Genomic DNA, 23,559 nt, shown 5'->3' on the forward strand with positions numbered 1-23,559 from the left:
CATATTGTAGCACATGCGCTCAATATGTAAGCTCCCTGAGTTAAATTCTCCATATCAGCTCAGTCCTCTGCTCTAGTCTTCTCCCAAGGTTCTGAGATGTTGCTGAAAAGGACAGTGCCCATGAGAGGGATGTGGAGAAGTTGTTTTCTCTTGTCCAACAGTGGACGGTAGCTAATGTGACAAAATAGGTGAAGGTGGCCCTTTGGGGTGGCCATATATCAAGTGACCTTCAGGGTCACTTGAAATAGCTCAGCAAATGCGATGTAAGATTTTTTGTTATTACCAGAACACTAGTCAGCTCTGCTTTATGACTGTCTAGGGGATCAAACCTGGGACTTTTGGTGTTTCTACATGAAAGGCTTTCTGCAGAGCCATTATGCTGTCTCTCTTGTCCTCTTTAAGACTGTTTGAGAACTATGGTGGTTATCATGGTTGTGGAGAGTACCAATGACCTTGACACTGAATACAGTGGAAATATTCCTCTGTAATTTCATAATCTTGCAAACCACCACTATTTTTTTTCTTCTTGGAGGGATTAATGGCTTACAGTTGACAGTAAAATACAGTAGTTGGTACATGTGTAACATTTCTCAGTTTTCCATATAACACTCTAACCCCCACTAGTTTTCCATGTAACACTCTAACCTCCACTGCCATCATATTCCAGGACCTGAGCCCTCCCCCTCCCCCAGAGTCCTTTACTTTGGTAAAGGACTTTGGTAGTAACTCCAGTCTGAGTTCTGCTTTGTGTTTTCCCTTCTGTTCTTAATTTTAATTATCACCACTATTAAATCACTAATAATTTTTTAAGACATGATCCTGATACAGTTTTTATGAAGGACATTCATTTCCCTCTTGTCATACTTCCTAAGACTGACTCATGCCAGTAGCCCATCAGTCAATTCCTGTGCTGTTGAAACGCAGAGGACCAAGTGACTGGGGAGATAAAGTGACTGCAGTCTGTATCCCAGTTATGTCACAGGGTGCCCTGTTCCCAGGTAGCATTGTTCTGCTCACTAGGGTGATTGTGGGGGAATTGTAAATACACCTGCTGCTCCCCTCACCCAGACCCCACTCTAACCTCCTGTCACAGCCAGCCCACTGCTTTTCCAGTTCTGTTACTGAGTGACCTCGTCTAACAAACATATCAGATTCTTATATGCTTATTTTTAACACAGCTTAATTTCTTTCTCCCTCCCCTCCTTTCTTGTCAGAATAATTGCATGTCTTCAGAGATAATTAAAAGTCAAGCCAGTCAGGATTCTAATTCCTGATGCATGATATAGGATGTTGAGGTGTAGACCCCCTCACCCCCATTCCTTGTTATCTTAATTTTTCTGGGCTTGAGATAAACTGCAGTTTTTGTTGTAGTTATGTTTGCTCTGTTTTAAGATAAAAAAAAACTGTCCAATTGGTGCTAATAATCATTTTAGCCATTTTCCCTAAGACCCTAGTCTGGGGTGGGGGTAGATAGCAGAATGGTGATGCAAAGAAACTCTCCTGCTCGAGGCTCTAAAGCCCCAGGTTCAGTCCCCACAACCAGACAGAGCTGAGCAGAGCTCTGGGATAACAAACCAACAAACATGGTCTGTATTTAGTACTTGTCAGTGATTTCAAAAAATGCTTATTCACTCAAATGAAGAAGATAACTTGGGGTTATTTGTTTTCTTTTTGCATTGACACCTCAACTCTCTTGAGCTTTACAGGTCTTTTGTTGGCATATTGTTTCTTTTTTCTTTTTTTTATTTTTTTAAATATTTATTTTATTTATTTATTCCCTTTTGTTGCCCTTGTTGTTTTATTGTTGTAGTTATTATTGTTGTTGTCGTTGTTGGATAGGACAGAGAGAAATGGAGAGAGGAGGGGAAGACAGAGAGGAGGAGAGAAAGATAGACACCTGCAGAACTGCTTCACCGCCTGTGAAGCGATTCCCCTGCGGGTGGGGATCCGGGGTTCGAACCGGGATCCTTATGCCTGTCCTTGTGCTTTGCGCCACCTGCGCTTAACCTGCTGTGCTACAGCCCGACTCCCATGGCATATTGTTTCTGGATGAAGTCTTTCCATTCATATAGGGAGACAAAGAAGATGATACATATATGTATATGACCCTTGGAGAGCTTTATTAACATATATTCTGTTCACATCAAGAAAACTTTCATTTCATTAGTATTTTTGTCAAAATTTCAGATTATTAAACAAAAATTCATAAGGAATATATAGTTTCCTTATTTCAGTCTGGACAGTTTTGCTGTGATCATTTTGGTTAATGGTCACCCTAGTGCTCTTATATGACTACACTACTCACTTATAATTAGTATTCCTTTTAATTTAAAAAAAAATCTTTCTTTACTTACTGGGTAGAGACACCCAGAAATCGAGAGGGAAAGGGGAGATAGAGTGGGAGAGAGACAGAGTGACAGAGAGACACCTGCAGCCCTGCTTCACCACTCACAAAGCTTTCCTCTGCAGATGGGGATGGGGGGGACTGGCTCTAATCCTCATCCTTGTGCCCTGTAACATGTGTGCTCAAGCAGGTACGCCACTATCCAGCCCCTTATATCTAGCATTCTTTATAGAAGCAACATTTGTGCCCAAACCTCTTGTAAGTAAAATCTAGTTTTAGAAAGAGTCCTCTATTTGAGATATATGGATCCTTCTTTAACTCAGTACAACCCTAAATACAGTAATGGCTATGCTACTACTCCCATGAGCTGCTTTGATAATATGTAGTTTTCATTGTAGGAAAACAGTCATGCTGGTTAAGGCTGAACTGAGAGAACAGAACTTACAGACTTTTAGCAGTGGCCCATGAATAACTCAGGCAGAGGTAGATTTCAAAGTGAACAAATGGAGAGGCAAAAGTAGTCTCCTGGATAAACCTAGCCTTTCTTATCTGTCACCAGTGACTGTATCTCTGTGTCAGAGCATATGAGAACTATAGTTATATGTCTCCCAGGGCCTACTTCGATTCTGAGCACAGTGCAGGAAGTAGTAAGTCTATTCTGAGGCGGTTCTATGTGGAATTTACAGTTTAATTTGGGGATAGTATCCTGGGCCATGAGATAGTCTTCTATCAGGTTTAGGGGGCTGTTTTTTGTGCTCTTTCTTCTTCTGCTTTCATTCAATCTTTTTTCTGTATTCCAAGTTCCAAAATGAAAAGGTACACAGAGGAAAAGGCTTAGTATTCTCTTTGAGGGACATGAAGACAAAAGAGTCTTTATGTCCTCCTACTGACTGTTTGAAGTGCTAGGTTCATGATGTTAAAATATCCTGGAAAACTTAGCCATCAGCAGCCCAGCCTCATCCTCCACCCCTGAGCTGTGCACCCACTCAGAGCTCAGCACTGCTATTTCTATCAGTATTTTCAGATGGCCATATCTTCTTTTTGCCTCCAGGGTTATCTCTGGGGGTCGGTGCTGGCACTACGAAGCCATTGCTCCTGAAGGCCATTGTTTCCATTGTATTGGATAGGACTGAGAGAAGGAGAAAGAAAGAGACACCTGCAGCCCTGCTTCACCACTTGTGAAGTGTCCTGCCTCCCTGGGGGGTGGACTCCAACCTGGACCCTTAGTACTGTGTGCATTTAATCAGGAGTGCCACCACCTAGCTCCCAGGATGCCCGTATCTAATGTGTAATTTAAGCTATCACTTGATCCTATCATATGTAAGAACATGTGGGCAAAAGTCCTAATATTTCAGTGACTCTTCATCACAGCCACAGATGAAGTTTTAAAAAAATCAAAGCATAATGTACTTAAATTACATTTCAAATGGAAAAAGGTAATTAGAGAGCCTAATATGAAAATATATTGAATTGGATACAAATCAAAGAAGTAGTATGGATGCAAAGTAAATGTTCAGAGTAGCTGTCTACATTATATTGAATCACACTATGACAGACTAACAATGGCAACTAGGTTGATGAGAGGGTAAGAAGCTGCCAAATAAGGGAGATTAAAAACAATGTTATATGTGTATATTTTATACCCCCCAAATTAATCATCTCTTTCCTTGTTTCTTGATGCAATAAAAATTTCTCTTTTAATAGTGAAATGGGTCTCACTCCTGAGAAACAGACATTTAAGGGGATTTAGGTCTCCTGCTGAAAACACTTAGTCTCACAGTTAGAGCATATCAGTTTTGGGTAGCTTCTGATTTTTGTTTTCTTTTTTTAAGTTTCAAGCTGTGGAAATTGGGAAATAAATTTTACAATATCCCTACAATTGTAAATATGCAAGAGTGAATGTTATTCTCAGAAATGCATTTCATGCTAGGGCAAAAAACTAAGGCTGGGGCTTAGACATTACTTAGAAATAATCATCCTTATGCAGCTATCAAGAACAATGAACCCACCTTCTCTGACCCATCTTGGACAGAGCTAGAAGGAATTATGTTAAGTGAGCTAAGTCAGAAAGATAAAGATGAGTATGGCATGATCCCACTCATCAACAGAAGTTGACTAAGAAGATCTGAAAGGGAAACTAAAATCAGGACCTGACTAAATTGTAAGTAGGGCACCAAAGTAAAAACCCTGTGATGAGGGGTAGACATGCAGCTTCCTGGCTAGTGGAGGGTGGGAGTGGGTGGGAGGGATGGGTCACAGTCTTTTGGTGGTGGGAATGGTGTTTATCTACACTCCTAGTAAAGTGTAGTGATATAAATCACTAGTTAATTAATATGAGAGGGGGAAAATTAATTGTATGTCTCAAAGTTTTTAAAACACAGACTGAGTCTTTTTAATATATAGGCTGTGTGTTTGATATGCAGACTCTCTCAAAAGCCTAGACCAAGTAGATCAGAAGCAACCAATAGCACAGCTATATACAAGATACTGGGTACTGTACAACAAACCCTAACAAAAGGACTTTTCAATGTTAACCCAATTACCAAATAATGTGATGATAACATTAACTATCGATTGTCTTTTTGAACCCTAAGACAGCAGGAACCTCACATCTCCACTATAGAGCCTCTACTTCCCCCAGTCCTGGAACCCTTGGATAGGGCCCACTTTCCAGTATGCCTCTCCCAATCCATATAAAATAATGTTGCATCTGCTGATCGCAACCTAATCAACGCAACGATTGCCACCTCAACATGCTTCACTTCAGACTGTGTCCAGAGACTTCACGTGTGGAATGACAACCCTTCAGCTTCATTACTCAGGTGAGACCTTTCATTTCATAGTATTCTCTAATTCCATCCCAGGTGGTTCACTTTCTAACAAAGTCCCAAAACCTAGATATACACCAGTTTCTGTGAGAGAGAGCATATGTTCACACGTATCCATAAACTACTGCAAAATATATACCTGAAAGCAGAAGTACACTAGAGTTTGCAGTGAGTATCCCCCTCCACTATTCCATGCTTTGGGTCCATGACTGCTCAACAATTTGTTTGGCTTTGTATGTTAACTCTCTTTTCAGTCACCAGGTTCCAGATGCCATCAGCATGCCGGCCAGGCTTCCCTGGACTGAAGACCCCACCAATATGTCCTGGAGCTCTGCTTCCCCAGAGACCCACCCTAATAGGGAAAGAGAGAGACAGATTGGGAGTATGGACGGACCAATCAACGCCCATGTTCAGCGGGGAAGCAATTACAGAAGCCAGACCTTCCACCTTCTGCAACCCACAACAACCCTGGGTCCATGCTCCCAGAGGGATAGAGAATGGGAAAGCTATCAAGGGAGGGGGTGGGATGTGGAGACTGGGTGGTGGGAATTGTGTGGAGTTGTACCCCTCCTACCCTATGGATTTGTTAATTTATCCTTTCTTAAATAAAATAATAATAATAATAAAGAATCATCCTTTGATTTGAAAAGCCCAGGGGAATGCAAAGACTTTTGTGTATCTCTCTTCATCACTAACCACTGGGTAGGGAAGCCAAAGCCTTTTCCAATCCTTCAGCCTCTACTTTTGAGATAAATAGAACACAGTAAGGAGAAAAATGAAAGCAGATACAATCACAAATAGCCGTGATGAACAAAAGGTGTTTTAGAAAAAACAAATAGAGGATTCCCTGCCCAAGGGGGGAAAAAAAAAGCCAAGTGTCATGACTGTAGCAAAGCACTCAAGTGGACTTGTATCTTCGGCTTCTGAGAACAAAACATGCTGTCATTCAGCCACCTGAGCATCTATGTATCCCTCTGGGCATATATTTACATACTTACTTGTTTCAAGACCAAGGATCTATATGTGTATGCAGTTATCACTGGCAAAATCTTACAACAAATACAATCCTTTTGTCCTATTCCTTATGGATCCCCCAACCTAGGAGCTATTCTGGAGTTCATTAGTGGAAAGATGTCATAGTTTTAAACAAAGAAACCTGGTGCTTGATATTTTAATCCCAACGTATCTGGAAGCTTTATTTTGACATACAAATTACCTTTTTTAGGCTTCATTCCAAATGAAGTGCTTTGAAATATTGGCTCTACGATGCATATCTGCACAAGACAGCATTTTTTATCACTAAGATATTACTGACAAGTTAAAGGTCAGGATAACAGTATTAACACTTGTCTCAGAGTTTCCTTGTGTCTATCCTAGATACCATTAGTAAATTATATATATATGCAGAGAAATGGAAAAGAGCAACATTTTTTTCTCCTTTTTTTTTCTCCACAGTTATCAATGGGGCTCGATGCCAGCTTGATGTATCCACTGCTCCTAGAGGCCATTTTTTGCATTTTTTATTGGATAGGACAAAGAGAAATTGAGAGAGGACAGGGAGATAGAGAGGGGGAGAGAGAGATGCCTGCAGATCTGCTTCAACACTTGTGAAGTGACCCCCTTGCAGGTGTGGAGCCAGGTGCTTGGACCAGGATCCTTGCGCTGGTCCTTTCGCTTTGTACTATGTGTGCTTAACCCACTGCACCACTGCCAGGCCCCCAGGACCTAAAGTTTTACCAGAGTCTTGCTTGATAATTTTTATTAAGGGTTAGGTGGCTTAATGCAATACCAAAAACAAACAAACAAAAAAGCCTGTCAGGAATAAGAAAGAGGGAATGAAGAAATTCAAAATTCAAAAACAAACAGATGGACACTCCAAAAGAGCTAGTATGCAGGCTGTGCAAAGTCAATACTAAATACTTACGAAGCTGGCCAAGTCGAGCCTTTTCTTTTTTACCAAACAAACGTCCTATAGAAGACTTGATCCCTTTCTTCTTGGGGGCTTTGTGAAGAGAGTCCTGGCTGCTATTGGCACTACCAAGCCCAAGGCTGTCTGGCTCAAGGGAGGTGGATAAGCTACTGCAAAAACACAAAGGAGAACAAAGCTGTTTGTTTTGATCCAACATCCCTAAGAGTCTAGGGCTTGTTTCCTTTGTGGAAGGCACAAAAGGAAAAAGAACATGTTCTTTTCTCCTTTTACCGCTCCTCCCCTTTTCTTCTGAAGCACACTGAAGTGTGGTTTCCTCAATCTTAGGACCCTGGGTAAAAATATCTTTCTGTTCCAAGTGATTTTTCAAGCAATTGGAACCTAAGAAAGGCAAGTAGGTTGGTTTATGGACGTTAATAGCCAACAATCTCCTATGCCATAGCACTGGACACTTTTCGGGAGTTGGGTTTTCCTGAACTTTAAAACATACACATGGCCTTAAACACAAAGAGTTGAAACATAACTAAGAGAGCATTTTAAGGTGTTACCTGAATACACAGTTTCACTGTATTTTCCTCCCCACATTCCTCCTGATTGGGGGGTTATATCTGAATTTATCTGGGTGAAGTGGAGGAGCAATAACCCATTAACCTAAACGATCACTCTTACTTTTTCTAATAGCTTCACAGTAATTTTTAAAGGCACATGATAGGTTAGAATGATTTTTAAGCTTTTATTTTAGGTTCTTTTCCTCATCAATGTATTTGACCCAATGCTAACAGGAGAGGTTCAAAAGATATCACTGGGACCAGACGGTGGCACACCTGGTTGAATACACATATAACAGTGCACAAGGATTCAGGTTCAAGCCCCCGGTCCCCTGGGAAAGCTTCAAGAATGGAGAAGCAGGTCTACAGGTGCCTCTCTTTCTCTCTCCCACTCTATCTTCCCCTCCCTTCTTGATTTCTTTCTGCCTCTCTCCAATAATAAATAGATAAAATTTAAAAATAGTGACTTGAATATAAAAATAGATATCACTATATATTTTTTCCAGCAGCTATTCACTAGGCAATGTTACAGATATTATTTCTCTACATTTTAATTAACCTGAGTTAATGTTCTCAAAACTTCAAAGGGTTGAGTCTGTCATATACTACTGTTGAGGTAAGGGAATGAAAAGGAAGAACCTGGGGAGCACAGTCATTACTGCACCACCCCAGAACACATGTTCCCTGGGGAACACATTTCCCATACTATGGGGGATGGAAATAAATGTTGCACAGGGAAATGGGTATGGTAAGAGGCATGGGTGTGGCTTAGAAAGGAAGTGAAGGCAGGGTTTAGAGTTTATAAGGAGCAGTGATAGGCTTCTATGGCCTTATTTTCCTGGATAAAGTTTGAAAATCATACTTTCTCCTGAATTCTCTGTAGAGTTTATGTGTGAGGCAACTTTAGCCATGTGGGGAAGGGTCTGGGCCACGTACTTTCCCAATGCACTAGATTTCTCCTCCTCCTCCTCCTCCTCCTCCTCCTTCTTCTTTCTTCTTCTTCTTCTTCTTCTTCTTCTTCTTCTTCTTCTTCTTCTTCTTCTTCTTCTTCTTCTTCTTCTTCTTCCTCTACTACTTCTTCTTCTTCTTCTTCTTCTTCTTCTTCTTCTTCTTCTTCTTTTCTTCCCCTTCTTCCTCTTCCTCTCCTTCTCCTTCTCCTTCTCCTTCTTCTTCTTTTTTTAATATTTATTTTCCCTTTTGCTGCCCTTGTTTTATTGTCTAGTTATTATTGTTGTTGCTATTGATATCCTCGTTGTGACATAAGACAGAGAGAAATGGAGAGAGAAGGGGAAGACAGAGAGGGAGAGTAAAAGATAGACACCTGCAGACCTGCTTCACTGCCTGTGAAGTGACTCCCCTGGGGGGGGGAGGGGGTTTGAACCAGGATCCTTATGCCGGTCTTTGTGCTTTATGCCATGTGCACTTAACCTGCTGTGCTACTGCCAAACTTCCAGTTTGTTCTTTCTTTCTTTTTTTCTTTTCTTTTTTTTTTGGAGGGAGGAGAGACTTGTTTCCATTATAGAAGTTAGCAAGAAGCAAAGTCAACAGATGCCTGTCATCTGTGAAAGTCTTGTTTTAAAAAGGATTTGTAAACACATACTACTTAGGAAACAGATTCTTTCTGAAAGTCTCCATCACCCTGCCATTCCACTGGTGATGTCTGTTAATTACTCAGACACTGCAGTGGTGAAGTCAGAGGATACTCACTTTGAGGTAAATTGCAGCTAATAATAGGAACTACCATAGAAATCCCCTTGCAATTCCTTCAGCAGATGCAAAGGGGCTGATGAGTCACTGTGACAAAAAACCGCTTCCAGACCTGAACTAATCATTTACTTGGACATTTTGAAGAATGTGACTTTTCTTTCTCAACATATTTCCTTTTATTTTTATTAATTGACGGGGGGGGGGGGGGGGGAAGACAGAGAGATGCCTGCAGCCCTGTTTCATCACTTGTGAAGCTTTTTCCCTGCAGGTGGGAACTGGGGGGCTCAAACCAGGGTCCTTGCACACTAGTGTGCCACTACCTGGCCCCCTTTCTGAAGATATTTTTTAAGGAGCTGACAGCAATAGAAGGGAGTAGTTTCAGGAGAGTTTGAGATGAGGAGAATGGGGAGTGGTGTGGTCATACCTTCGGGCTTCATTGTGGTAAGAAGCTGGGAGGGTGTGAGTCATCCTGATGGCTCTAGGGGTAGGGGAGGAGAAGTTTCACATTTAATTGTTGCTTTATCCTCCCTTCCATCTTCTTCCACCACTGCAATCTACAAAGAAGAGGGGGAGGAGGAGCAGGAAGAGGGGAGGGGGAGGAGAGGAGGAGGAGGGGGAGAGGGAAGAGAGGAGGAGGAGGAGGACCAGAAGAGAAGGAGGAGGAAGGAGAAGAAGGGGAGGAGGAAGAAGAGGAAGAAGAGGAGGGAGAAAAAGAAATAAACACTTCAGATTAACTCTTTTAAATTTCAACTGAAATTGACCAAAAGACAGAATCATTACAGTTCTTGGAGAAATTATAGTACAAGGACAACACAAAACCGTCCATCTTACAGAAATAAAATTTGCAAAAGGATAAGTGAATATCATAACACTTAAATGTCAAAGATATTCTATCTTCAAAAAAGATAAAGCTGCTATAAAAACCAGCAAATTATATCAGCATGAAGAAACACTACAGGTGGACATCCAGCAACTGCAGAAAGCTCTTCTTGAATCCATTTCAACACATCCAAATGCAAATGCTTAACTGTAATTAAATATGCATTTGAGTGAATATATACAAGGAAAAGATTTTTTATAAATTAATACTGCTGACCTCAGAGAAATCAGCTACTTATCATCCCTGACAAATAGATTTCTTTATTCTTTTTTATTTTGTTTCTCTTTTTTATTTATTTTTTATTTTTCCCCTTTTGTTGCCCTTGTTTTTTATCATCATTATTATTATTGTTGTTGTTATTGCTGTCGTCATTGTTGGATAGGACAGAGAGAAATGGAGAGAGGAGGGAAGACAGAGAGGGGGAGAGAAAGATAGACACCTGCAGACCTGCTTCATCACTTGTGAAGTGACCTCCTTGCAGGTGGGGAACCAGGGCTTGAACTGGGATCCTGATGCCGGTCTGTGTACTTAACCCGCTGCACCACTGCCTGGCTCCCTACAAATAGGTTTATTAAGAAACAACATAAAGTGGCCAGAAAGTGTCATTCCATGCACATACATGCACATTTCCCTGAAGAAGGAGAAGTTCTTTGTTGTGTGTGTGTGTCTCTATGTGTGAATGTGTGTCTCTGTGTGAGAGTGTATCTGTGGGTGTGTCTCCCTATGTGTGTGTCTCTGTGTGTGTATCTGTGTCTCTCTGTATGTGTCTCTCTCTCTATGTGTGTGCAGAATGAAAGAACAGAAGGTGACAAGCCCGAGGAGCTGAGATGACACTTCTAGTCCAGGAGGGAAGCCACAGTGTACCCCCTTCCTTGTGAGAAGTGTGAGTGACAAGGTATTTTTCTTCATTCACAATCACCTCCTGATCTACTGGCCTCAGTGACCAGAGGCACAGGAGAGCCTGCATTTCAAAACAGGTGGCATCACTGTAGATTTGACAATGAATTAATTCTGTCAACAGTGGCTCACTGCATCTGTGAAAATTAGGAATGTTAGTCACATGTTTAGTCACTGCCCAGAAAACACAATTCCATTTTCAGGCAAATATTCCTAGGATCATGAAACAATTCAGTGACACTCAAACTTTTTAATGCATCTTTTTATGTTAATTAAATATGATAACTAGAAGAATACATTTTTAAAATGTCATAGAGAGGGGAAATATTGATCTAGTAATTATATAAAAAATATACACTACCTTTCTCCGATGCTTCCTTAAATCACTTGGCTGTGATTGGCAGGCATAAAAACAACAGAAGAGAACTAATTAATGCTTGGTGTTTGACCATATGAACAGTTCACCTAATACCTGTAACTTGGTTATCACTTGGCTATTGTTTTCCGAAGTAAGTGTTCAATCACTACTGCTAGACATCTATTATTTTTTAAAAAATGATTTTACCTTTATTTTTATTAGCTACCAGGGTTATCACTGGAGTTTGGTGCCTGAACAACAAATCCATGGGTCCGTGTGGTAATATGTTTTCTCTCTCTCCTTATCTTTTATTTGTTAAGGCAGCAGGAAATTGAAAAAGGAGAGGATGTAGGAGGGAGAGGGAAAGAGAGAAACCTGCAGCCCTGCTTCACTAGTCAGGAAGCTTTCTGACTACAGGTCCTTGCCCATGGTAACATGTGCACCTGACTTGGTACACCTCCACCCAGATCACAAATTACTTTAGTTCATAAACTCTACCAATTCTCTTTCATATGATTTTATTGTAGGGAAGTCCCATAAATACAAAAATTTTGCATGTGGAGAAGGCTTTCTGGCCATGTAAACACATCTCTAGGTTAACCTGTTTTTTTTTTTTTAATTATCTTTATTTGAAAAAGACAGCCAAAAATTAAGAGGGAAGGGAGTGATAGAGTAGGAAGAGAGACAGAGAGAGACACCTGCAGCAAAGCTTTCCCTTGGCAGGTGGGGCCCAGGCACTTGAACTTGGGTCATTATTTTTCCCCTCCAGGGTTATCACTAGGGCTCAGTACCACCAACACTATGAACGGACTGATTCCTGCAGCCATTTTTTTCCATTTTATTTTGTAGGACAGAGAGAAATTTAGAGGGAAGAGGTAGATAGAGAGGGGGACAGAGAGACAACTGCAGACTTGCTTTACCACTTGTGAAGTTTGCCCCCTGTGCAGGTCTTTGGCGCTTCACACTATGTGCACTTCACCGGGTGCACCACCCCTGCCTGCCACCCCCCTTTCAGGTTAATTTCCATTGTAAAATTAGCAAATGCTGAAACTACATACTCAACAGAAATTCTGTGAAGATAAATAAAATGTATTTATCCCCCTTTGTGTTGCCCTTGTTGTTGTAGCCTCGTTGTAGTCATTATTATTATTATTATTGCCATTGTTGATGTTGTTCATTGTTGGATAGGACAGAGAGAAATGGAGAGAGGAGGGGAAGACAGAGAGGGGGAGAAAAAGATAGACACCTGAAGACCTGCTTCTTTGCCTATGAAGCGACTCCCCTGCAGGTGGGGAGCCGGGGGCTCGAACCAGGATCCTTATGCCAGTCCTTGCGCTTTGCGCCACATGTGCTTAACCCACTGCGCCACCGCCCGACCCCCATAAAAAGTATTTTTAAGATAGCTTTCTCTGCTGTGTGTGTGTGGGGGGGTGAGAGCATCAGAGCTCCTGTAGCTGCACCTGTGTGAATACACAGGTCAGTGCTCCTGGAAACACTCACAACTGACAAGGCATGTATGCATGACTGCAACCTGTTGCTGAGATGCCACATCTTGGGAGCATCACAGCACGTGCAGTCTGCAGGGAGAGCTAGTGAAGCTTCCTCCCTGTAGGTGGGGACCGGGGCTTGAACACAGTCCCGAGTGAAACATGTTGAGGTGGTCCTGGCTGCATTGATTTGGCTGAGATCAGCAGATGTAGGATCAAATGGTGTGGATCAAGGAAAAGAAGCCATGCCCCAGAGGTTCCCTACCAGATCTTACCATGACTCATGTCATTTGATGCTACTTACAGATAACTGTATTTTTTTTTGCCTCCAGGGTTATTGCTGGGGCTCACTGCCTGCCCTACGAATCCATTGCTCCTGTTGACCATTTTCCCCATTTTGTTGCCCCATTTTGTTCCCCATTTTGTTGGGACAGAAAGACACCTGCAGACCTACTTTACTGTTTGTGATGTGATTCCCCCCCTGCAGGTGGGGAGCTGGGGATCAAACTGTGATCCTTACACAGGTCCTTGCGCTCCGAGCCATGTGTACTTAACTCGCTGCACTACCGCCCCCCCCAATAACTATATCTTATATGCTGACAAGACTGATTGCTTCTGGTCTCCCTGATCTAACATTACAGGTGATTTAATATATTTCAAAAAGAAAGAAAAACTTATTAGAAATGCATTAACAATTTCAGCCCAGTGTTAAAATTCAATCAGTGTACTAATAAGAAACCTTACGTGCTTCATGCATGCTAACGTGTGCATGTCACTGGGTGCGACACCCAGCAACCAGTCCTGGAATCTCTCCTTCTACCAGCTGCATCAGCATACCAGTGTCATGACTCCCATCCGGTCCATTTCCCTGGCAGGACTTCTCGGGGTGAGCTTTGGCGTCGAGTGTCCACTGGGGGGGGATGAACTGGCCAGGGAAGAGGCAGTGACCGAGGCTGTGATGGAAGTCCCTGGGTGCACCCTGGCCAAATTCAGGCCCTCCAGGCTCACGCTGGCCACTCTGTTCTCAATCTCTTCAGCACGCAACTCTGTAGATTCCTTTTCTTCCTGGATGAGCCTGGAAGAAACAGTTTTACTTTTGATTCCCTATCCGCTGCTACATTTACTTAGAGCAAACAAGCATAGATTTTGTAACAAGAATATATACTTTCATTCAAATCTCTGTCTTTAAAAAAAAAAAACTTTATTTATTGGATAGAAACAGCCAGAAATTGAGAGGAGATGGGAGATAGGGGAGAAAGAAAGAGAGAGAGAGAGAGAGAGAGAGAGAGAGAGAGAGAGACCCCGCAGCCCTGCTTCAGCACTCTTTAAGCTCCTTCACGTGTAAGTGGGGATGGAGGCTTGAACCTGGGGCACCATGGCATGTGAGGAATATAGAGGAATGCAACTAACTTTTGAATGTTAATTTTGTAGCCTGACACCTTACTGTATTGCCTAATGATTTCCAAAAGCTTCTTGCTGGATTCCTTAGGTTTTGCTATGTATACTATCATGTCCTCTACAAATAGGGAGAGTGTGACTTCTTCTCTTCCAATCTGTAAGCCTTTAATTCCTTGCTCCTGTCTGATTGCTATGGCAAGAACTTCCAACACTGTTGAATAGTAATGGTGATAGTGGGCAGCCCTGTCTAGTACCTGATCTGAGGGGATATGCTTCTAGTTTTTCACCATTGAGTATGATGTTGGCTGTAGGTCTATTATATATAGACTCCACTATCTTGAGGAATTTTCCATCTTTTCCCATTTTTGTAGTGTTTTGATCATAAAGGGATGTTGTATTTTGTCAAGGGCTTTCTCTGCATCTATTGATATGACCATGTGGTTTTTGGTCTTGCTTTTGTTGATGTGGTGGATCATGTTGATTGATTTACATATATTAAACCAACCTTGTATGCCGGGGATAAACCTCACTTGGTCATGATGAGTCTGATACTGGGAGTTTGGAGTCTCAGGCAGGAGAATCTCTTTGAAGAAAAACTATGCTATCTACCCACCTCAAGATAAAATTTATATATACATTTGAAGTAAAATTAATACACTTAATTACTGATGCAATAGTTTTGAAATTAGTAAAATTTGCTTGGTCTTAATTTTAATTTAATTTCATTTTTTACTAGAGCCCTGCTCAGCTCTGGCTTATGGTGGTGCAGGGACTTTAGAGCCTAAGGCATGAAAGTCTATTTGCATAAAACCATTATGCTATCTAGCCTCACTATTCACCTAGTCCTGGATGGAGCAATAAGGTTAAGTGAGTTAAGCCAAAAAGAGAGGCATGAACAGGACATAATCTCACTCATAGGTGGAAATGCCCTGATTTTATACAGAACAGAGACAGATACTTAGGAGGTCTTTGGAATATTCTGATCCACACTGTGACTCAGCAGATGTGGGGTGTAGACTGAGATTTTTTTTTCTTTTCTTTCTTTTTGCATCTAGGGTTATTGCTGAGTCTTCCTGCAGGTACTATGAATCCAGCGATCCCAGAGGCCTTTTTTTTTTTCCTCTTTCCTATTTTTTTTATTAGATAGGACAGAGAGAAATTGAGAATGGAGGGCAAGATAGAGAGAAAGAGAGACACTTGCCTCACTGCTTGTGAAATGAACACCCTGCAGGTGGGGAGGAGGGCTTGAACCCAGGTTCTTGAGATTGGTAATATGTGCGCTTAACCAGGTGGGTCACTGCCCACCAGCCATCTAGACTGAGATCCTTCAGGGCTAACAAGTTCCTAGGTGATGCCAATGCCCCTGATGCCATTTTTATTGGATGGCTGACATAGACATGACAGATCTTTGCATAGAAAGACATACAAGATAGCTCCTGACCTCTCCAACAGCTCCCACATCGCAGCCAGCTGTTCTGTGCCCTTGACAACCTCAGGACACCCTGGGCTCACCTGATCTCCTTGTTGATGGCATCCAACTGTTCCTGGAGCATCATGGCCAGAGTCTGGGCGTCAGAATGACCACCGGGAGAAAGGAGGTCCATAGAGCTGAAGATGGTCTCTCTGTCGTCATCATCAATGTCCGACATCTCCGTGTCACTTTCAAAAGGGTGAGTGCCGAGTACACCCATCTGCTGAGTCCTGTTCCACTCATGATCCCCAAGAGATTTCACCTAAGTGGTAAACAAAAACAAAGCAAATCATGAAATTACCAAGTGTGATTAATTTTCGAGGCCCTATTGTATGAAATCGGGGAAAAAAAGAACACATGCATTTAGAATTAATCTGAAAATGACAGAACATATCAACCTTTATAAATTGATTTATTAGTAATTTAATAATGAACAAATGGTAAGATCACAGGAAAACAACTCCACACAGTTCCCACCACCAGAGTTCCCTGTCCCCCGCCCCCCACTCCCCATTGGAAGCTTCCCTATTCTTTATCCTTCTGGGAGTATGGACCAAAATTCTTTATGGAGTGCAGAAGGTGGGAGTTCTGACATCTGTAATTGCTTCTGGAAGGAATATGTGGAAACCTGACCTCTCTAATCTCACAGGAAGAGATTATCTTGCTGAAATGAAATAAGTAAACCCATAATCCACACAGGAATTCAACCCCACCTACACCAGACAGCTTCAGTTATAATTGAAACAATACAGATGCCCAGGATGAAAGGACTATATTGGACATGTCCAACTAGAATAGGGCCATAGAACCTGAGATATTATGGACTTCCTGGGAACTCCAGGCCGAAAGTACACAAGTCCTAAACATATAAAAAGGCCCCCAGTAGGGAGTCAGTTGGTAGCTCAGCAGGTTAAGCACACATGGCTCAAAGTGAAAAGACCTGCTTAAGAATACCAGTTCAAGTCCCCTGCTCCGCACCAGCAGGGGAGTCACTTAACAGGCGGTGAAGCAGGTCTGCAGGTGTCTATCTTTCTCTCCCCCTGTCTTCTCCTCCTCTCCCCATTTCTCTCTGTCCTATCCAACAATGATGACATCAATAACTACAACAATAAAACAACAATGGCAACAAAAAGGGAATAAATAAATAAATATATTTTTTAAAAAGGCCCTCAGCCTGCCCCTGGGAGCAGCCTTCCACTGTAGACCCCTTAACCAGCCATGGAGAGTCCCCACTCCTAACTCTTCTCCCCTGATTAAAGCTTTTCTCTATCTGCTCTCCCAATTCTGAATGATGTATTTCATGCCTCGTAACACTTCACACTACACCAACCTAACAGCTTCCACTGGATATAAATACACATATATTTTAATTTGTATTTATAAAATGGAAATATTGACAAAAACATAATATAAGAGGGGCATAATTCCACATAGTTCCCACCACCTGAACTCCATATCCAATCCCCTCCCTTGAAAGCTTCCCTATTCTTTATCCCTCTGGCAGCAAGGACTCAGGTTCTTTATGGGGTGCAGAAGGTGGGAGTTATGGCTTCTATAACTGTTTCTCCGCTGGACATGGGTGTTGGCAGGTGGATCCATACCCCCAGCCTATTTCTATCTTCTAGTGGGGCAGGGCTCTGGGAAGGTGAGGTCGTCTTCCCAGGGAAGTCAGGTTGGCATCATGGTAGCCTGATGTTTTACTCCTAGTAACTCTAACACTTTACACCACACAAACCTAAGACATTTGGGACTGTGGTATCATCTGGAACCTGGTGTCTGAAGAAAAGGTAAGATACAAAGCAGGACAAATTGTTGACTAATCATGAACCTAAAGCCAAGAATATTGCAGATGAAGATTTGGAGTCCCTGCTTTGGAAAAAGCAAGTAGGTCTGCTTTAGGTATATTCCAAGGGGCCAATGACTTTACAAGTTTTTGCCTGTGCCTGGCATCTAATATGTAGGTGGGCCCAGGTTATTGTCTGGGGAGGTTGTGTCATGGTTGGAAAATGGATTTGAAAGCTGGATTATGGAAGAGAGTCCCAAATATGGGGAAAGCATATAAATATTGTTAACTATAGGAGGGTTCCCAGAAGATGGCGGACTAAGAAGCTGCTAGTGGCTTGAGCTCTGACTACATCCTCTGGAAACGGTAGGATTTTCTGCCTTTAGTAGGCCAGTCAATAAGGGGTCCTAGCGGTGACACCAAGGAGGTGACGATAACTTAATTTGGGTTAAAAAATAGAGTAGAAAAAAAGAGAAAAAAAATTTTTTTCTTTTAAATTATTATCTCCAAAGCATACCTCCTCCACCTTCCCCCCCCCCCCCCATAACCAGTCCCTGGGGACCAGCTCCTAGCAGGCTCCCCTGCTGAGCTTCTTTCTTTACCACGATTCCCATCCCACCAGGGAGTATCATTGATTCTAAGTCTATACCCTTCTGAAACCTCTGGCCTTTTTTCTTTCTAAGTAGCCAACCCCCCCCCCCCGCATAGCTAATTAAATAATTTTTTAAATTTTTTAAATAAAAAACTCTTTCCTTCCACTGCTCTTTTATTACTGTTCTTTTTCTTTTTTCTCTCTTTCTTTTTTTTTCTTTTTCTCATTCTTGTCATCCTTTCTTCCTTAATCCTACAGCTTCCAAAGCCACAGGTCCTATCCCCCACAACACCAAACAGTGTGCTTTAACTGATAGACGTTTGGGAATTATTTTGGGGAAGAATTCTGACTCAGAGTGGACTCTCACTGTGAGTATCTCTGCTCAACTTCCCTTCCTCCTTTAGCTACCCCTAGAATATACAGTGGATAGTAGATTTGCATAACTGTCTATTTCAGCTATCCTTGTCTACTCCTGAGGTTTTTTGTTTGTTTGTTTGTTTTTCTTTCTTAACAATCAGCTGCTACTGTTCAGGAAGTTTGAGGTAATCTGGGACAGGGGTTTTTTTGTACCCTGATCTATTTTATTATTAATATTATATAAAGGCATATATCTTCCCCTTTAGGTTGATCAGAATTAACTCTTAGGGTACCTTTCATTGCTAGGGTAGTGGGCATCTTATCTATTGTGGGAGGAACTTGTCTCATTACTCCTACCTCCTCAACAGACTCTCCCCTTCCTCCTCCTAGCTAATTAAAAAAAATTAAATTAAATTAAATTAAAAATCAAGTAATCAAAAAAACTTTCCTTTCACTGCTCTTTAATTACAGATCTTGTTCTTATCTTTTCTATTTTCTCTCTCTTGTTTCTTTTTTTATGTTTTCATACACTTCTGCCTTCCTTCTTCTTTGTCTTTCTGAATTTAGGAATTATTTTGGGGAAGAAATCTGACTCAGAGTGGACTCTCTATGTGTGTATCTATGCTCTACTTCCCTTTCCTCTCTTGTTACCCCTAGAATTTACAGTGGATAGTAGACTTGCATAACTGTCTATTCTTGCTATCCCTTCTTTTCTCTTTCTTCTTCACTGGGATTTGGTTACAATTTTTTCACGGACTGGAGACATTGTTTGGCTAACTGGTAGTGATTAAACTGCTTTAATACTTGCTTCAGTTGCTACTGTAATTCCTGAGGTTGGTGAGGGCAATTGTCATAAAGATATTTAGTACAGTGTTGCTTGTACTCAAGACACAACAACTGAGGAACAACAGAGCATAAAAATAAGAAACACATAAATCAAGAAAATGGGTAGATCAAAAACAAATAAAACTGCTACTCCAATGAATGAAGACAAGAGCCCAGAAGAAACTACAAATCAGCCAGAAGTAACCATAGATAAGAAAATTATGCAAGCAATAATAAACTTATTAATCACAGAAATGAAAACAACATTGGAGGAAAGGAATGGCAGTATTAGGGAAACAACAGTTGAGACCCCCAAGGAAAATATTGATTATCTTGAGGCAATTAGAGAACTGAAAGCTGAAACAGATGAACTGAAGAAAGAAGCTGAGGGAAGGGAAAGCAGACTAACAGAAGCAGAAAACAGAATTAGTCAGACAGAGGATGAGTTAGCGAAAACTAAGAAAGAGGTGAAAGAGCTCAAAAAGAGATTGAGAGACACTGAAAACAACAACAGAGACATATGGGATGATCTCAAAAGAAGTAACATTCATTACTACCCTATGGTTTTGTTAATTAATCCTTTCTTAAATAAAAAAAGAAAAAAAAAAAAGAAGTAACATTTGTATAATTGGTCTGCCAAAGGAATAAAGAGAGGAAAGGGAAGCAAACATTCTAGAGGAAATAATAGAAGAAAACTTCCCAGACCTGAATAACAGAAAGGACATCAAGATTCAAGAGGCCCAGAGAGTACCAAACAGAATCAACCCAGACCTGAAGACACCAAGACACATCATAGTCACAATAAAAAGGAGTAAGGATAAAGAAGGGATCCTAAAGGCTGCAAGAGAGAAACAAAAAGTCATATACAGGGGAAAACCCATAAGATTATCTGCAGACTTCTCCACTCAAACTCTAAAAGCCGGAAGAGAATGGCAAGATATCTATTGAGCCCTGAATGAAAAAGGGTTTCAACCAAGGATAATATATCCTTCTAAGCTTTCATTCAAATTAGATGGAGGGGTCAAAACCTTCTTGGACAAACAATAGTTAAAGGACCAAACTGGCCCTGAAAGAGGTTCTAAAAGACCTCTTATAAACAAGAACATTATTATAATACTTGCAATATATCAGAGCAAACAAAAATTTATTTTGAACAATGGCACTACAATACATTAAATCCATAATATCAATAAATGTCAATGGCTTAAACTCACCCATCAAAAGGCACAGAGTGGGGGGATGGATCAGAAAACATAACCCAACCATATGCTGCTTGTGAGAATCCCATCTGTCACAACAAGATAAACACAGACTTAAAGTGAAAGGATGGAAAACTGTCATACAGGCTAACAGACCATAAAAAAGGGCAGGAACAGCCATTCTCATCTCAGACACAATAGATTTTAAATTAAATAAAGTAATAAAAGATAGGCAAGGACATTATATAATGATTAGAGGATCAATCGGCCAAGAAGACTTAACAATTATTAACATCTATGCACCCAATGAGGGACCATCTAAATACATTAAGCATCTACTGAAAGAATTTCAAAAATACATCAATAGTAATACAATAATAGTGGGAGACTTCAATACCCTACTCTCACACTTAGACAGATCAACAAAGCAGAGAACCAACAAAGATACAAGAGAATTGAATGAAGAAATTGACAGACTAGACCTCTTGGACATTTTCAGAGTCCTTCACCACAAAAAACTGGAATACACCTTCTTTTCAAATCCACATAACTCATACTCAAGGATAGACCATATGTTAGGCCACAAAGACAGCATCAATAAATTCAAGAGCATTGAAATAATCCCAAGTATCTTCTCAGACCACAGTGGAGTAAAACTAACATTTAACAACAAACAGAAAATTATTAAAAGTCACAGAATTTGGAAACTAAACAACATGCTCCTTAAAAACCACTGGGTCAGAGATTCACTCAAACAGGAAATTCAAATGTTCCTGGAAACAAATGAAAATGAAGACACAACCTATCAAAATATTTGGGACACAGCTAAAGCAGTACTGAGAGGGAAACTTATAGCCATACAATCACATATTAAACACCAAGAAAAATCTCAAATAAATGACCTTACTGCACACCTCAAGGACTTAGAGGAAGAGGAACAAAGGAACCCTAAAGCAACCAGAAGGACAGAAATCACTAAAGTTCAACTAGAAATAAACAACATCGAAAATAAAAGAACCATACAAAAGATCAATGAAGCCAAATGTTGGTTCTTTGAAAGATTAAACAAAATTGACAAACCCCTAGCCAGACTCACCAAACAAAAAAGAGAAAAGACTCAAATCAATAGAATTGTAAACGATGGAGGAGATACCACAACTGACACCACAGAAATCCATAGTATCCTGCGAAACTTCTATAAAGAACTATACACCACCAAGCTAGAGAATCTGGAAGAAATGGAGTAATTCCTAGAAGCATATGCCCTTCCAAAACTGAACCAAGAAAAACTAAAAAATCTAAATGCACCAATCACAGACAAAGAAATTGAAACCATTATTAAGAATCTCCCGAACAACAAAAGTCCTGGACCAGATGGCTTCACAAACGAATTCTACAAAAATTTCAGGAAACAGTTAGTACCCATACTTCTTAAGCTTTTCCATAAGATTTAAGAAACAGGAATACTCCCTTCCACCTTCTATGAAGCCAACATCACCCTAATACCAAAAGCTGATAGGGACAGAACAAAAAAGGAAAACTATAGACCAATATCTCTGATGAACATAGATGCCAAAATATTAAACAAGATCTTGACCAACCGGATACAGCAACATATCAAAAAGATTGTTCATCACGACCAAGTGGGATTCATCCCAGGAATGCAAGGCTGGTTCAACATCTGTAAGTCAACCAATTACATTCACCACATCAATAAAAGCAAAGCCAAAAACCACATGATTATCTCAATAGATGCAGAGAAAGCCTTTGACAAAATCCAACACCCATTCATGCTCAAAACTCTACAAAAAATGGGAATAGATGGGAAATTACTCAAGATAGTGGAGTCTATATATAGCAAACCTACAGCCAACATCATACTCAATGGACAGAAGCTGAAAGCATTCCCCCTCAGATCGGGGACTAGACAGGGCTGTCCACTGTCACCATTACTCTTCAACATAGTATTGGAAGTTCTTGCCATAGCAATCAGGCAAGAGAAAGAAATCAAAGGAATACAGATTGGAAGGGAAGAAGTCAAGCTCTCACTATTTGCAGATGATATGATAGTATACATAGAAAGACCTAAAGAATCCAGTAGAAAATTACTGGAAGTTATTAGGCAATATAGCAAGGTATCAGGCTACAAAATCAATGTACAAAAATCAGTGGCATTTCTTTATGCAAACACTAAATCTGAAGAAGAAGACATCCAGAAATCACTCCCATTTACTGTTTCAGCAAAATCAATCAAATACCTAGGAATAAAGTTGACCAAAGAAGTGAAAGACTTGTATGCTGAAAACTATGAGTCGCTACTCAAGGAAATAGAAACTGATACCAAGAAATGGAAAGATATCCCATGCTCATGGATTGGAAGAATAAATATCATCAAAATGAATATTCTCCCCAGAGCCATATACAAATTTAATGCAATACCCATCAAAGTTCCACCAAGCTTCTTTAAGAGAATAGAACAAACACTACAATCATTTATCTGGAACCTGAAAACACCTAGAATTGCCAAAACCATCTTGAGGAAAAGAAACAGAAATGGAGGCATCACACTCCCAGATCTGAAACTATATTATAAAGCCATCATCATCAAAACAGCATGGTACTGGAACAAAAATAGGCACACAGACCAGTGGAACAGAATTGAAAGCCCAGAAATAAATCCCCACACCTATGGGCATCTAATCTTTGACAAGGGGGCCCAAAGGATTAAATGGAAAAAGGAGGCTCTCTTCAATAAATGGTGCTGGGAAAACTGGGTTGTAACATGCAGAAGAATGAAATTGAACCACTTTATCTCACTAGAAACAAAAATCAATTCCACCTGGATCAAAGACCTGGATGTCAGACCAGAAACAATCAAATACTTAGAGGAAAACATTCGTAAAACAGTTTCCCACCTATACCTCAAGGACATCTTTGATGAATCAAACCCAACTGCAA

At 40.8% G+C, this 23,559-nt stretch overlaps 1 protein-coding gene across 1 annotated transcript in view; it reads right to left on the reverse strand.

Moving 5' to 3' along the window:
* Nucleotides 1–23,559, reverse strand: part of LOC103108300 (liprin-alpha-2) — a 430,491-nt gene that overhangs the window by 71,005 nt on the left and 335,927 nt on the right. Inside the window, 6 exon segments of the mRNA XM_060191502.1 lie at nucleotides 7,097–7,251; nucleotides 9,779–9,845; nucleotides 9,848–9,908; nucleotides 11,493–11,522; nucleotides 13,814–14,051; nucleotides 15,887–16,107. Coding sequence (XP_060047485.1) covers nucleotides 7,097–7,251; nucleotides 9,779–9,845; nucleotides 9,848–9,908; nucleotides 11,493–11,522; nucleotides 13,814–14,051; nucleotides 15,887–16,107 — 772 coding nt within the window.

The sequence above is a fragment of the Erinaceus europaeus genome, chromosome 5, assembly GCF_950295315.1.
Source record: "Erinaceus europaeus chromosome 5, mEriEur2.1, whole genome shotgun sequence".
In the NCBI taxonomy this organism is placed as follows: Eukaryota; Metazoa; Chordata; class Mammalia; order Eulipotyphla; family Erinaceidae; genus Erinaceus; species Erinaceus europaeus.